The sequence below is a fragment of the Mobula birostris genome, chromosome X (genome assembly GCF_030028105.1).
Source record: "Mobula birostris isolate sMobBir1 chromosome X, sMobBir1.hap1, whole genome shotgun sequence".
Classification (NCBI taxonomy): Eukaryota; Metazoa; Chordata; class Chondrichthyes; order Myliobatiformes; family Myliobatidae; genus Mobula; species Mobula birostris.
Genome location: NC_092402.1, coordinates 84,473,949 through 84,490,483, shown reverse-complemented (window position 1 = coordinate 84,490,483; position 16,535 = coordinate 84,473,949). Strand labels below are relative to the sequence as shown.

Below are 16,535 nucleotides of genomic sequence, written 5' to 3'. Positions count from 1 at the left end.
TTTGCATCCAGTGATCATACTGTCATTAGTTTCAAGATAGTTATGGAGGATCGGTCTGGTCCTCGGGCTGAGATTTTAAATTGGAGAAAGGCAATTTTGATGGTATCAGAAATGATCTGGTGAGTGTGGATTCGGATAGGTGGTTTTCTGGCAAAGGTGTACTTGGTAAGTGGGAGGCCTTCAAAAGTGAAATTTTGAAGGAGCTTGCATGTTCCTGTCAGAATAATCTGCAAGAATAACAGGTTTATGGAACCTTGGCTTTCGAGAGATTGAGACCCTAGATAAGAAAAAGGAGGAGTTGCATTGCAGGTATATGCAAACAGGAACAGACGAGGTGCCATGGAGAATCAGAAACGCAAGGGACCACTTACGAAGGAAATCAGGAGGGTGAAAAGAAGACATGAGGTTGCTGTAGCAGAAAAGGTGAAGGGGGGTCCTAAGGGCTTCTACAGATATATTCAGAACTAAAGAATAATAAGAGATGGCATGATAGCACAATGCTTTACAGTACCAATGACCTGGGTTCAATTCCCGCCAATATAAGGAGTTTGTATATTCTCCCTGTGACCACGTGGGTTTCCTCTGGGTACTCTGGTTTCCTCTCATGTACCAATTGGTAGGATAATTGGTCATAGTAATCCCATGATTAGGCTAGGGTTTAAACCAGGGGTTGCTGGGCCAGCAGCGCCTACTCTTCTTTATAAATAAACAAATAAATAGAAAAATAAAATTGGTCCTCTGGAAGATCAAGAGATGTAATATGTTTGTGGAGCTAAAAGAGTTGGGGGAGATCTTAATTGGATTTTTTGCATCTGCATCGAATTGGGAGAGAGACAGAGTAGCCAGTAGCTGGTGTGCAGGTGTGGAACATGTCAGAGGCATCAGCAACAGCAGAAGGCAGGCAGAGCACCACCAAACACAGTGAGTTCTTTCTCCTTGCATGGGGTTTTTTCATATTTTTTAAACCATAAAAGAGACATAGGGTCTAGCGGAGCGGTCATTGTTGGAATGGGGGCTAGAGTCACAGTGGGAACTTAGAGGCTTCGACGAGGAGAGGCCAAAGGAACAGATTAGAAGGGTTAGTTTTTCCTTTTGTTATTGCTGATTTGATCTTGGTTGCCCATTGTACCGTGCAGGCAGGATTGCAGATATGGCAGTGGAACGCTCCTCCTGTGGAATGTGGGAATTCATGGAGCCTGATGGTCTCCCTGATGACTACACCTGTGGAAAGTACAGTCAACTCCAGCTCATGAAAGACCGCATTAAGGAGCTGGAGCTGGAGTTGGATGAACCTAGGATCATCCGGGAGGCAGAACATTTGATAGATATGACTTTTGAGCAGGTGGTTACACTCAGAGTGCAGAATTCAGGGAGTAAATGAGTGAACACGGACAGAGGTAAAGGGAGAAAGAAGTCAGTGCAGGGTCCCCCTGTGGCCATTCCCTTGACCAACAGGTATACCCCTTTGGATACTGATGAGGGGGATGACCTATCTGGGCAAGGCAGCAGCAGCCAGACCAATAGCACTGTGGTTGGCTCTGAGCCTCAGAAGGGTAGGGTGAAGTCAGGCAGAGCAATAGTCACAGGGGACTCGATAGTTAGGGGGACAGAAAGGAGATTCTGAGGCAGTAAAAGAGATGCCAGGATAGTGTGTTGCCTCCCAGGTGCTAGGGTCCAGGATGTCTCTGAGCAGTTGCAGAACATTCTTGAAGGGAGGGTGAGGAGCCAGAGGTCGTGGTACATGTTGGTACCGCTGACATAGACAGGAGAGGGGTAGAGGTCCTGCGCAGTAAGTTTAGGGAGTTAGGGATGAGGCTGAAGAGCAGGACTTCCAAGGTGGTAATCTCCAGATTACTGCTGGTGCCACGAGCTAGGGAAGGTCAGAACAGGAAGATAGTGCAGATGAATGAGTGACTGAGGAGATGGTGCCAGGGGGCAGGGTTTCAAGTTCCTGGATCATTGAAACCCTTTCTGGGGAAGGGCTGACCTGTACAAGTGGGATTGAACTGGAGGGGAACCAATATCCTGGGAGGGAGGTTCGCTGATGCTATTGGGGAGGGTTTAAACTACAAAGGTAGATTTTAAGGGGGGTAGGAACGGAAGTAAAGAGTCAGAGGATGGGGAGGTTGGAGCACAAGTAGAGACAGCTTGTAGGGAGTTTGTGAGGAAGGATGGGCAGATGATAGAGCAAAAACGCACTCAGCCTGATGGTTTGAGATGTGTCTATTTTAACGTAAGGAGTATCATAAACAAGCCAGAGGAACTTAAGAGCGTAGATCAATACTTGGAACTATGATATTGTGGGCATTACAGAGACTTAGATATCTCGGGGACAGGAATGGTGCCAAGTGTGCCGGGCTTAAGATGTTACAAGAAGGATAGGGGGGAGGGGTGTGGTATTGCAAATCAGGGATAGTGTCACGGCTGCAAAAAAGGTGGAAGTCATGGAGGGATTGTCTACTGAGTCTCTGAGTGGAAGTCAGAAACAGGAAGGAGGCAATAACTCTGCTGGGTGTTTTTATAGAGCCCCCAATAGTAACACAGACATTGAGGAGCAGATAGGGAGGAGGATTCTGGAACAGTGCAGTGCAGGTTGTTGTGATGGGTGATTTTAACTTTCCTAATATTGACTGACATCTCCTTAGTGCAAGGGGTTTAGATGGGGTGCAGTTTGTTAGATGTGTTCAGGAAGGTTTCCTGATGTAATATGTAGATAAGCCAACTAGAGGAGAGGCTGTACTTGATCTGGTATTGGGAAATGACCCTGGTCAGGTGTCATATCTCTTAGTGGGAGAGCATTTTGGATGTAGTGATCACAACTCTATCTCCTTTACCATAGGATACAACAAAACACATTGATGAAGGTAGAGCAGTAGATGTAGTGTTCATCGATTTCAGCAAGGCATTTGATAAGGTTCCCCATGCAAGGCTTATTGAGAAAGTAAGGAGGCATGGGATCCAAGGGAACATTCCTTTGTGGATCCAGAACTGGCTTGCCCACAGAAGGCAAAGAGTGGTTGTAGACGGGTCATATTCTGCATAGAGGTCAGTGACCAGTGGTGTGCCTCAGAGATCTGTTCTGGGACCCCTACTCTTCGTGATTTTTATAAATGACCTGGATAAGGAAGTGGAGGGATGGGTTAGTAAGTTTGCTGATGATACAAAGGTTGGGGGTGTTGTGTATAGTGTGGAGGGCTGTCAGAGGTTACAGAGGGACATTGATAGGATGCAAAACTGGGCTGAGAAGTGGCAGATGGAGTTCAACCCAGATAAGTGTGAGATGGTTCACTTTGGTAGGTCCAATTTGAAGACAGAATATAATATAAAAGGTAAGACTCTTAGCAGTGTGGAGGACCTGAGAGATCTTGGGGTCTGTATCCAAAAGACCATAATTCACAGGAACAGAATTAGGCCATCTGGCCCATTGAGTCTGCTCCGCCATTCAATCATGGCTGATCCTTTATTTTCTCCTCCTCAACTCCAGTAACCAGCCTTCTTCATGTAACCTTTGATGCTGTGTCCAATCAAGAACCTATCAATGTCTGCCTTAAGTACACCCAACAACCTGGCCTCCACAGCTGCATGTGGCAACAAATTCCACAAATTCACCACTCTCTGGCTAAAGACAATTTTCTGCATCTGTTTTGAAAGGGCGCCCTGATATCCTGAGGCTCTTCCATCATGGGAAACATCCTTTCAACATCTACTTTGTCTAGGCCTTTCAACATTCGAAAGGTTTCAATGAGATCCTCCCTCATTCCTCTGGATTCCAGCGAGTACAGACCAAAAGCCATCAAACATTCCTTGTATGATAATCCTTTCACTCCTGCAATCAACCTTGTGAACCTCCTCTGGACCCTCTCCAATGCCAGCACACCTTTTCTAAGATGAGGGGCCCAAAACTGTTCACAATACTCAAGGTGAGGCCTCACCAGTGCCTTATAAAGCCTCAGCATCACATCCCTGCTCTTGTATTCTAGACCTCTTGAAATGAATGCTAACATGGCATTTGTCTTCCTCACCGCTGACTCAACCTGCAAGTTAACCTTTAGGTGTTCTACACAAGGACTCCCAAGTCACTCTGCATCTCAAATTTTTGGATATTTTCTCCATTTAGAAAATAGTCCACATATTTACCAAAGTACATGACCATGTATTTTCCAACACTGAATTTCATTTGCCACTTTCTTGCCCATTCTCCTAATCTAAGTCCTTCTGCATCCTACCTGTTTCCTCAACACTACCTGTCCCTCCACCAACCTTCATATCATCTGCAAACTTGGCAACAAAGCTATCTATTTCATCATCTAAATCATTTATATACAACATTAAAAGAAGTGGTCCCAACACCGACCCCTCCAGAACACCACCAGTCACCGGCAGCCAACCAGAAAAGGATCCTTTTATTCCCACTCACTGCCTCCTACCAATCAGCCAATGCTCTAACCATGTTAGTAACTTTCCTGTAATACTATGGGCTCTTAACTTGGTAAGCAGCCTCATGTGTGGTACCTTGTCAAAGGCCTTTTGAAAGTCCAAATATACAACATCCACTACATCGCCTTTATCTATCCTACTTGTAATCTCCTCAAAGATTTCCAACAGGTTCATCAGGCAGGATTTTCCCTGAAGGAAACCATGCTGACTTTGTCCTATCTTGTCTTGTGTCACCAAGTACTCCATCACCTCATCCTTAACAATTGACTCTCACATCTTCCCACCACTGAGGTCAGGTTAACTGGTCTATAATTTCCTTTCTGCTGCCTTCCTCCTTTCTTAAAGAGTGGAGTGACATTTGCAATTTTCCAGTCTTGTGACACCATGCCAGAGTCCATTGATTTTTGAAAGATCATTTCTAATGCCTCCACAATCTCTACAGCTACCTCTTTCAGAACCCTAGGATGCAGTCCATCTGGTCTGGATGACTTTTGTACCTTTAGGTCTTTCAGCTTTTTGAGCACCTTCTCTCTTGTAATAGTAACTGCACCCGTTTCACTTCCTTCAATATCAGGCACACTGCTGGTGTCTTCCACAGTGAAGATTGATGCAAGATACTCATTTAGCTCATCAGCCATCTCCTTGTCCCCCGTTATTATTTCTCCTGCCTCATTTTCTCACGGTCCTATATCCACTCTCATTTCTCTTTTTTCAACATACTTGAAAAAACTTCGACTATCCACTTTGATATTATTTGTTAGTTTGCTTTCATATTTCATATTTTCCCTTCTAATGATTCTTTTAGTTGCTCTCTTTAGGTTTTTAAAAACTTCCCAATCTTCTATCTTCCCACTAATTTTTGTTTTGTTGTACGCCCTCTGTTTTTACATTTGCTTTGACTTCCCTTGTCAGCCATGGTTGTACTAGTTTGCCATTTGAGTATTTCTTCATTTTTGGGATACATATATACTGCACTTTCCTCATTTTTCCCAGAAACACACACCATTGCTACTCTGCTGACATCCCTGCCAGCATCTCCTTCCAATTTACTTTGGCCAACTCCTCTCTTATACCACTGTAGTTTCCCTTACTCCACTGAAATACTGCTACATCAGACTTTACTTTCTCCTTATCAAATTTCAAGCTGAACTCAACCATATTGTGATCACTGGTTCCTAAGGGTTCTTTTACCTTAAGCTCCCTAATCACCTCTGGTTCATTACATAACACCCAATCCAGTATAGCTGATCCCCTAGTAGGCTCAACAACAAACTGCTCTAAAAAGCTATCTCTTCGGTATTGAACAAACTCATTCTATTGAGACTTATAACCAACCTGATTTTCCCAATCGACCTGCATGTTGAAATCTCCCATGACCACCATAACATTGCCCCTTTAACTCACCTTTTCTATTTCCTGTTGTAATCTGTGGTCCACCTCCCAGCCATTGTTGGGAGGCCTGTATATAACTGACATCAACATCCTTTTACCCTTGCAGTTTCTTAACTCAACCCACAAGGTTTCAACATCTTCCAGTCCTATGTCACACCTTTCTAATGATTTGATGCCATTCCTTACCAGCAGAACCACACCACCCCCTCTGCCTACCTTCCTATCCCTCTGATACAATGTGTAACCTTGAACATTCAGCTCCCAACTACAACCATCCTTCAGCCACGATTCAGTGATGGCCACAACATACCTGGCAATCTGTAATATTGCAACAAGTTTATCCACCTTATTTCTTATACTCTGCGCATTTAGATACAACACCTTGAGTCCCATGATCCTCTCGTATCCCCTTTTGCCTATCACCTGTCCAGCTCTTGGCTCTATCTCTCCCCCTCCTGTCTTCTCCTATCATTTTGGATCTCCCCCTCCCCCTCCAACTTTCAAATCCCTTACTCACTCTTCCTTCAGTTAGTCCTGACGAAGGGTCTCGGCCTGAAACGTCGACTGCACCTCTTCCTACGGATGCTGCTTGGCCTGCTGCGTTCACCAGCAACTTTGATGTGTGTTGCTTGAATTTCCAGCATCTGCAGAATTCCTGTTGTTTGCGTTTAAATTCACTACTCCGAAGCCTCTTCCGGTGATGCCTACACCGAAGAAGTTTAGATCCTCTCTTCGACAGGAGTCAGTGAAACCATGTCTCACTGCTCCCCATCTGTAATTTCTTCGGCTCTTCAACTTTTCGACCACATTTTGACTCAGACTCGCTATCACAGCCATATATCCTTTCTTGGAATGTGCCTCCGTCGCCAACTTACTCCAGTTGGCTTTAGGATTTGTTTCCAAGCCTCTCAATTTGGACCTTCTGAGGATCCCAGGTACTCACATTTTATTGACTCTGCCTCTCGCTGCTTCTCCCGTCAAGCTCTGAAGGCGACTCTCTCCGCCATGAGGAGGTACTTGGTGTCCCTATCCCAGACCCTTCCACACCTTCGGGACACTTTCTTCGCCGTCTGTAATGGTCCTACCCGTTATTTCATCCTCCGTCGGATTCACGCCTGCAATCGCCGTTTTTTTGACTTTGTCATGTTAGGCAAAGATCGCAAGATCCTACATCTACGGACTCCAGAGCCTGCTGGCCATGAAACTAGCAGGCATGAACTTCAGGTTGCCTCTGCCATTGATCTCACCGGCTCCAACACCTCAGGGCATATTCAAAACTCGGACTCCAGCAACGACCATGGACACCTTCACAGCGATTGCGCAACCACCAACTGCGACGCCAGCCTTGAACTCCAGGCCGGGTCTTTATGTGCTGCTATTGTGACTCCCGTCTCCCCTTCCCCAACCAATACTCTGCAATCCCATCTCCTTCAGATCCCATCGTCAGCTCCTGGGCCCTCAGAGGCTCCATCTTCCTCTCACCCCAACCCTCCCCTCTCCATTGACACCCCCAGCCTACCCCCTCCCCCCTCTGATCCCAGCTCTCATCCGTGCCGGGTCTTTACCATCCCCTCCGATCTTCAACTGTCGGAGGCAGAATGCTCTGTCCTCAGTAAGGGCCTCACCTTTGTCCCCCTTCACCCACACCTCAGCAAGTTCCGTGTTCGCCACGATGCGGAACTTTTCTTCCGCCGTCTCTGTCTCCAAGCCTACTTCTTCGGCAAGGACTCTTCCACCCCCACCGATGACCCCTTCTCCCGTCTTCAACCCTCCTCTTCTTCATGGACACCCCGCTCTGGCCTTCTGCCTGCTCTGGATCTCTTTATCGCTAACTGCCGACGGGACATCAACCGTCTCGACTTTACCGCACCTTGTCCCCATTCCAACCTCACTCCTTCGGAATGCTCTGCTCTCCACTCCCTCCGCACTAATCCTAACCTTATTATTAAACCCGCCGATAAGGGGGGTGCTGTTGTAGTCTGGCGTACTGACCTCTACCTTGCCGAGGCACAGCGACAACTCGCGGATACCTCCTCTTATTTACCCCTCGATCGTGACCCCACTAAGGAGCACCAGGCCATTGCCTCCCACACCATCACCGACTTTATCCGCTCAGGGGATCTCCACTGCTACCAACCTTATAGTTCCCACACCCCGCACTTCCCGTTTCTACCTCCTACCCAAGATCCATAAACCTGCCTGTCCTGGCCGACCTATTGTCTCAGCTTGCTCCTGCCCCACCGAACTCATTTCTGCATACCTCGACACTGTTTTATCACCCCTTGTTCAATCCCTTCCGACCTATGTTCGTGACACTTCTCACGCTCTTAAACTTTTCGGTGATTTTAAGTTCCCTGGCCCCTACCGCTTTATTTTCACCATGGATGTCCAGTCCTTATATACTTCCATCCCCCATCAGGAAGGTCTCAAAGCTCTACGCTTCTTTTTGGATTCCAGACCTAATCAGTTCCCCTCTACCACCACTCTGCTCCGTCTAGCGGAATTAGTCCTTACTCTTAATAATTTCTCCTTTGGCTCCTCCCACTTCCTCCAATCTAAAGATGTAGCTATGGGCACCCGTATGGGTCCTAGCTATGCCTGCCTTTTTGTTGGCTTTGTGGAACAATCTATGCTCCGTGCCTATTCTGGTATCTGTCCCCCACTTTTCCTTCGCTACATCGACGACTGCATTGGCGCTGCTTCCTGCACGCATGCAGAACTCGTTGACTTTATTAATTTTGCCTCCAACTTTCACCCTGCCCTCAAGTTTACCTAGTCCATTTCCGACACCTCCCTCCCCTTTCTAGATCTTTCTGTCTCTGTCTCTGGAGACAGCTTATCCACTGATGTCTACTATAAGCCTACTGACTCTCACAGCTATCTGGACTATTCCTCTTCTCACCCTGTCTCTTGCAAAAACGCCATCCCCTTCTCGCAATTTCTCCGTCTCCGCCACATCTGCTCTCAGGATGAGGCCTTTCATTCTAGGACAAGGGGGATGTCTTCCTTTTTTAAAGGAAGGGGCTTCCCTTCCTCCACTATCAACTCTGCTCTTAAACGCATCTCCCCCATTTCACGTACATCTGCTCTCACTCCATCCTCCCGCCACCCCACTAGGAATAGGGTTCCCCTGGTCCTCACCTACCACCCCACCAGCCTCCGGGTCCAACATATTATTCTCCGTAACTTCCGCCACCTCCAACGGGATCCCACCACTAAGCACATCTTTCCCTCCCCCCCTCTCTCTGCATTCCGCAGGGATCGCTCCCTACACAACTCCCTTGTCCATTCGTCCCCCCCATCCCTCCCCACTGATCTCCCTCCTGGCACTTATCCGTGTAAGTGGAACAAGTGCTACACGTGCCCTTACACTTCCTCCCTTACCACCATTCAGGGCCCCAGACAGTCCTTCCAGGTGAGGCAACACTTCACCTGTGAGTCGACTGGGGTGATATACTGCGTCCGGTGCTCCCGATGTGGCCTTTTATATATTGGCGAGACCCGACGCAGACTGGGAGACCGCTTTGCTGAACATCTACGCTCTGTCCGCCAGAGAAAGCAGGATCTCCCAGTGGCCACACATTTTAATTCCACATCCCATTCCCATTCTGACATGTCTATCCACGGCCTCCTCTACTGTAAAGATAAAGCCACACTCAGGTTGGAGGAACAACACCTTATATTCCATCTGGGTAGCCTCCAACCTGATGGCATGAACATCGACTTCTCTAACTTCCGCTAATGCCCCGCTTCCCCCTCGTACCCCATCTGTTACTTATTTTTATGCACACATTCTTTCCCTCACTCTCCTTTTTCTCCCTCTGTCCCTCTGAATATACCTCTTGCCCATCCTCTGGGTCCCCCCCCCTTGTCTTTCTTCCCGGACCTCCTGTCCCATGATCCCCTCGTATACCCTTTTGCCTATCACCTGTCCAGCTCTTGGCTCCATCCCTCCCCCTCCTGTCTTCTCCTATCATTTTGGATCTCCCCCTCCCCCTCCAACTTTCAAATCCCTTACTCACTCTTCCTTCAGTTAGTCCTGACGAAGGGTCTCGGCCTGAAACGTCGACTGCACCTCTTCCTACAGATGCTGCTTGTCCTGCTGCGTTCACCAGCAACTTTGATGTGTGTACCTTGAGTACCATATTTGCTGTCCTTTCCAATTCTGCATCCCTAATGATTTGATACTCAGCCTGTTGGCTGCAACTATGTCCCATTACCTGCCTGCCCTTCCTGACAACCTGACTGCACGCTATCTTTACTTTTTTACCATCCGTCCTATCCTGAGTCCCTTCACTCCAGTTCCCACCCCCCCTGCCAAATTAGTTTAAACCCTCCCCAACAGCTCTAACAAACCTGCCCGCAAGAATATTAATCGGCCAAATCATCCTGTTTCTACCCTCACTGTCGATAGGACACTCAAAGCTGCTGCGCAGGTTGACAGTCTTGTTAAGAAGGCGTATGGTGTGTTGGCATTCATCAACTGTGGAACTGAGTTCAAGAGCTGTGAGGTAATGTTACTGCTATATAAGACCTTGGTTGGACCCGATTTGGATTACTGGGTAACGCTTGGTAATTTCTAAAGTAAGTACATGTTCGGCACAGGATTGTGGGCCAAAGGACCTGTACTGTGCTGTCGGTTTTCTATGTTTCTATGAAAAGCTTGAGCATATATACATTAAGAAAGAGGATGTGCTGGAGCTTTCGAAAAACATTAAATTAGACAAGTTGCCGGGTCCAGACTAGATATACCACAGGCTACTGTGAGAAGTGAGGGAGGAGATTGCTGAGCCTCTGGGGATGATCTTTGCATCTAGAGGATCAGAGGGTTGCAAATGCTGTTCCCTTGTTCAAGAAAGAGAGTAGAGCTAACCCAGGAAATTATAGACCAGTGAGTCTGACTTCATTCAGTGGTTGGTAAGCTGATGGAGAAAAACCCGAGAGGCAGGATTTATGAACATTTGGAGAGGCATAATATGATTAGGAATAGTCAGCATGGTTTTGTCAAGGGCTAGTTGTGCCTTACGAGCCTGATTGAATTTTTTGAGGATGTAACAAAACACATTGATGAAGGTGGAGCAGTGGATGTAGTATATATGGATTTTAGTAAGGCATTTGATAAGGTTCCCCATGTAAGGCTCACTTAGAGAGTAAGGAGGCTTGAGATCCAAGGAGACCTTGCTCTACGGATCGAGAATTGGCTTGCCCACAGAAGGAAAAGGATGGTTGTAGATGATTTATGAGACAGACTATAATATTAATGGTAAGACTCCTGGCAATGTGGAGGATCAGCGAGATCTTGGGGTTCGAGTCCATAGGACACTCAAAGCTGCTGTGCAGGTTGACTCTGTGGTTAAGAAGGTGTGTGGTGTGTTGGACTTCATCAATCATGGGATAGAGTTCAAGAGCCGTGAGGTAATGTTGCAGCTATACAAGACTTTGGTCAGACTCCACTTGGAGTATTGTGTTCAGTTCTGGTCACCTCACTACAGGAAGGATGTGGATACTATAGAGAAAATGCAGAGGAGATTTACAAGGATGTTGCCTGGATTAGAGGGCATACCTTATGAGAATAGGTTAGGTGAACATGGCCTTTTCTCCTTGGAGTGACGGAGGATGAGAGGTGACCTGATAGAGGTGTATAAGATGATGAGAGGCATTGATCTTGTGGATAGTCAAAGGCTGTTTCCCAGGGCTGAAATGACTAACATTAGGGGGCATAGTTTTAAGGTGCTTGGAAGTAGGTACAGAGGAGATGTCAGAGGTAATTTGTTCACACAGAGAGTGGTGGGTAAATGGAATGCACTGCCAGCGATGGTGGTGGAGGCGGATACAATAGGGTTTTTTAATAGACTCTTAGACAGGTACATGGAGCTTAGAAAAATAGAGGACTATGTGGTAGGGAAATGCTGGGTAGTTTCTAGACTAGGTAACATGGTCGGTACAATGTTGTGGGCTGAAGGGCCTGTAATGTGCTGTAGATTTCTATGGTCTATTCTATCGTGTACTTTCAAGTTCCCTGAGACCTCATCCTTAATAATCGACTCCAACATCTTCCCAACTACTGAGGTCAGACTAACTGGGTTATTGTTTCCTTTCTTCTGTCTCTCTCTCTTCTTGAAGAGTGGAGTGACATTTGCAATTTTCCAGTCTTCCAGAATCTAGTGATTCTTGAAAGATCATTAATAATGCTTCCACGATCTTTTCAGCCACCTATTTCAGAACCCTGGGGTGTACACCATCTGGTCCAGGTGACTTATCTACCTTCAGACCTTTCAGTTTCCCAAGAACCTTCTCCCTGGGAATGGTAACTTCACACACTTCATATCCCCTGACACTTAAAACTTCCACCATACTGCTCATGTCTTCCACAGTAAAGACTGATGCAAAATACTTATTCGGAGAGAGGGGAGACTTGCAGCATGGGCAACTGCTGGTCTTCCATACAACCTTGCCCAGGCCTGCGCCCTGGAGAGTGAAGGCTTTCCAGGTGCAGATCCATGGTCTCGCAAGACTAACGGATGCCTTTTTTATATATTATAAACCTAATTGTGTGTATGTGTATATATATATCTAAGGTAAGAAGACACTAAGTGTAATACAGGAGAACTTTGATATTGAGTCTTTTCATTCTCTGCTTCAGACTAGAATTGCCTAACATCCTTTACATTGTCTTTTCGCTGACAATCTTTTACTATCTTCCCCTTTTTGATTACATCAGTCCTATAATTTGCATTAAGCTAACATTCTAAAATAATTTTGCTCAGAGTCTTTGCAGAAAAATGGAGAAAGAGCTGACTCAAATCTCGGGGTAATCCGTCCTCTTCTAGATCTTTATGTTTTTAATCTGTGCTATGGATTTGAGTTTCACCAAGCAACTGCTCTCAGTTATTCAATTCTAATAATTTCTGAGAACACAGGTAAGAATGCTTAATGGATTAACCACTTGATTACATTCAGTTCTGAGGCATGTTCCAACTTGAATTATAGGTTTATGAAAGTCACGTTACCTGACAATCTCGGCAGCAGAGTCCATTGCTACACATTGCATTGTGTGTAAGGGTACACTTCTTGCAGCAGTTCCCACCCACTTTACTACATTCCTGGAGGGGAATTAAATATATTTATTGTGATTTCATATAAGAATTTTCTTAAATACAAAAATAAATTAATAACTATTATTTCAACAGTTTCTTAGAAATAGGCGTTACAGTCTCCTAGGATATAAATTGGTGGAGTGTCAGTTGTACTTGAGTTTTGTAAAACAACACAACAGAATGAAGAACCAGACTAACTGAGGCTCGAAGTAAGTGGTGGATAATTGGCACACTGGAACAAAAGAGAAAGAAAGTTCATTATTTACAATTTTATATACACTATATGGATAATAATAAGGGGTTACTTTTTCCAATGGGCATTCCTAATGAGAAGTGGTTAAACTGTAGATACTACTCTGCAGCATTTAATTAAATTTGTAGTATAGTCTTGAATTTTCTTTGGCTCTTTGGTATCAATGTCAACAGAGTCACTCGCAGAATGAATGCAATCCAATAAAATTGCATTGGAATGGGGAATTTGGCTACATGTAAGCTCCCAGTACACAAACCACAGCTGGTGGTGATGTATTGACATGGAAGGAATTATCCTGTGATAGACTGGGCTGTATTCACCACTTTCTGCAGTCTTTTCTGTTCCTGGGCATCGGTGTTTCCACACCAAGCCGTGATGCAGCCAGTTAAGATACTCTCCACTGTGCATCTATAGGAGTTTGTCAAAGGTTTTGGGGACATGCCATAACTATTCAAAGCTTCCAAGGAAATAGAGGCGCTATTGTGCCTCCTTTGTGATGACACTTACATGCTGGTCTGAGGGCAGATTCTCTGATATGTTGACACCAAATCAAATTAGTGATTTTGCAGTTGGGACACAATAGTATCTACTCACAGCTGCGGTTCCACAATCACACTCTTCTCCATTTTCCACATATCCATTCCCACATTCTTGAGGGTCAACCAGCTGTGAAATTGTAAAACAGAGCTAACATAACTTTTCAGTAAAACTCACTAAATCAAAACTTGTAAGTGATTCCATTATATGACATTATTTTATTGGGGTGTCACAGTAGCACAGCAGTTTGTGTAGTACTAATACTGGGCCAGCAACCTAGGTTTAACTCCACTGCAGCTATAAGGAGTTTGTACGTTCTCCCCATGACCACATGGGTTTCCTTTGGATGCTCTGGTTTCCTCCCACAGTCCAAAGTTGTATGTGTTTGTAGGTTAATTGGTCACGTGTATGTATAATTGCCCAGTGCAGTCTCATTGGGCCGGAAGGGACTATTACCATGCTATAGCTGTAAATATATAAATTATAAAAAATTAAATTTGAATAAAATGTGCTAAAATGTGCCGATGGTTTAAGATTATTTGATCGAGTAATTTTTGGAGCTGTTTTGAGTTTAATGCGAGGGAAGGGGGAGGGATGGTAAGGGTCTTCATCCAAACATAAATAGAACCCAGCTCAACCTCTCACTACCATTATCTCTTAATCTAAAATACCAACAAGTTCTCAGTACTGAATTTCAGGTACTATGTGTCCATAAATCAAGCATACATGAAGTAGTATTTTCTAATTACCATTTTCAGCTGAAAATAATGCCAACTGTGAAAATGAAACTAGCATTTCTGTTTGTGATATACATTAACATTGATAATTTTCCCAGAGGCAGGTGTGCCTAGAACTTCTCAACACAATGTCCTAGACACCTCTAGCTGCCTTATCAAAGACTCTCCTTCCCTTTTACAAAGTCAGCAGTAGGGTTGTTTGCAGACGATTACACAATGTTCAATTCCATACACTTACTACTTAACAAATTAAGAAACTGATGCTTGCATTCAGATATGGGCTAATAAGTAGCAGATAACATTCAGAGCATTTAAGTACCAGGAAATGACTGCTGAACCATCTAACCTTGATATGCATTGCTGTTATCATCAAAGAATCCTCCACTGTCAACATTCTGGAATCTGCCATTAAACAGAATTCAAATGGACCAGCCACTTAGTGCGGCTACAAGAACTGTAGGAGCTGTGTATCCGTATCAAGATTTGCTACCTGATGTTACAGAGCCTTGCCATTTTCCTCTAAGAACAAGTCAGGAGCTTGATTGAATAATTTCTAATCGTTTGCTTGATTGCAACTCCAACTCTCAAGAAGCTGAACAGTACCTCAGACAAACCAGTTTGCTTGATTGGCATTCCATCCATCACCCTAAATTTTCAGTGGCAGCATTGTACACCATTTATAATCACTTTCCCAGACTATTCTGACAGCAATTTCCAAATTGGTGACCCCAACCACTAAGGACATTGTCACAATTTGAATCTCCCCCCTCCAAGTTGCACACTAATTTGATTTGCAAATATACCACTGCTCCTTCATTGTTACTGGATTTAAATCCTGGAACCCCACCCAGTAGCACTGTGGAAATACCCTCACCCAAATGACCGCAGCTCTCTGCCACCTTCTAAAGAGCAATAAATGCAGGTCTTGCTAACAATATCAGACGCTGGAAAATGAATAAATAAAAATAAATGAGGTCATGAAACATCTTCCAACATTACTCCATTGTGTGGTGCTCTTCATTCCTGGAGGAGACAAGTTCAGTGACCTTCCACCAGGCTATTTAAATGGTGGCCCTGTTGAAGCTTCTGTGAACCTCACCCTCATTACCCTCCCCAGTGCTTAAAACCTCTCTGTATGCTTGTATTTCATGCACAAAGGTCTCTAAGCACTTTTTTGAAAGATTAACTCTAGATGCTCATTATCGCTTTCTTGCGGCCTCCCTTTCCTCCATGTTGCTGATATCTGATTGCTATGAGGAACATTTCCTTCTAAATTAGTCTGCAGCTAAGTGTCAGCCTCTGTATTCAATAGTGTTAAACCTGTCATGAACTGTGCAGGCCCCAGAATAGTGCTTCTTGATGCAAACTGTCTTAATGATATTTCAAAAATCTTTCTGTCCCTTTTAACAATCTTATCCAGGAAACCGGATGTGGTGGTAGCACTAAATACAACAATGGAGGCAGCAAGTTCAGCAACCAAAAAGGTGCATTAAAAGGAAATGAAATCCTGTTTCCAAGACGATATGAATTCAATGCTATTTGAAATGAAGTAAACATTTGTGTCTGCAACTAACAGCAATGTTTGCATAACATGAAGTTATTTTTATGCAAACACTGCAGTTAAATGACATACAGATGAATAAAGACTGAACATAACAGAATCTATCTGACCTCCAGGTGGTTAGTATGAGATAAAGACAGTAAATGTATATGATCCACAATAATGATGAAATTTTATATTAAATTAACAACATTAAACAAAATCCTCACTTCAGAAAAGGTTGCTTACCATTTATCAAAAGGCCTTACCTTAGGAGGTTTATTGAAAAGACACATGCCACCTCCAGCCTGCAGAAACAGATGATATTCAGTAATGCTACATCTTGAAAACTTTCGTGGAGGATATTGCCTGAAAGTTCAAACGGTAATGTGAACAAAGGATGGTACCACAATTCTTGCTTGCAAAATCTGTTATTCATTGCAGTGTGAAGGCCTGGTCACATATTTTTTAAATGTGTTCACAGTACAGGATATCAGTATCATTTATTATTCATCCCAAAATTCCCTAACTCTGTACAGTTT

General features: G+C 44.6%; 1 protein-coding gene across 1 annotated transcript in view; it reads right to left on the bottom strand.

Moving 5' to 3' along the window:
- adam11 (ADAM metallopeptidase domain 11) overlaps positions 1-16,535 on the bottom strand; it is a 242,953-nt gene that overhangs the window by 63,565 nt on the left and 162,853 nt on the right. The window contains exons 12-14 of the mRNA XM_072248984.1: positions 16,263-16,362; positions 13,774-13,845; positions 12,840-12,932 (exon numbers count right to left, since the gene is read on the bottom strand). Of these exons, the coding sequence (XP_072105085.1) occupies positions 12,840-12,932; positions 13,774-13,845; positions 16,263-16,362 (265 nt within the window). The remainder of the gene's footprint in view (positions 1-12,839; positions 12,933-13,773; positions 13,846-16,262; positions 16,363-16,535) is intronic.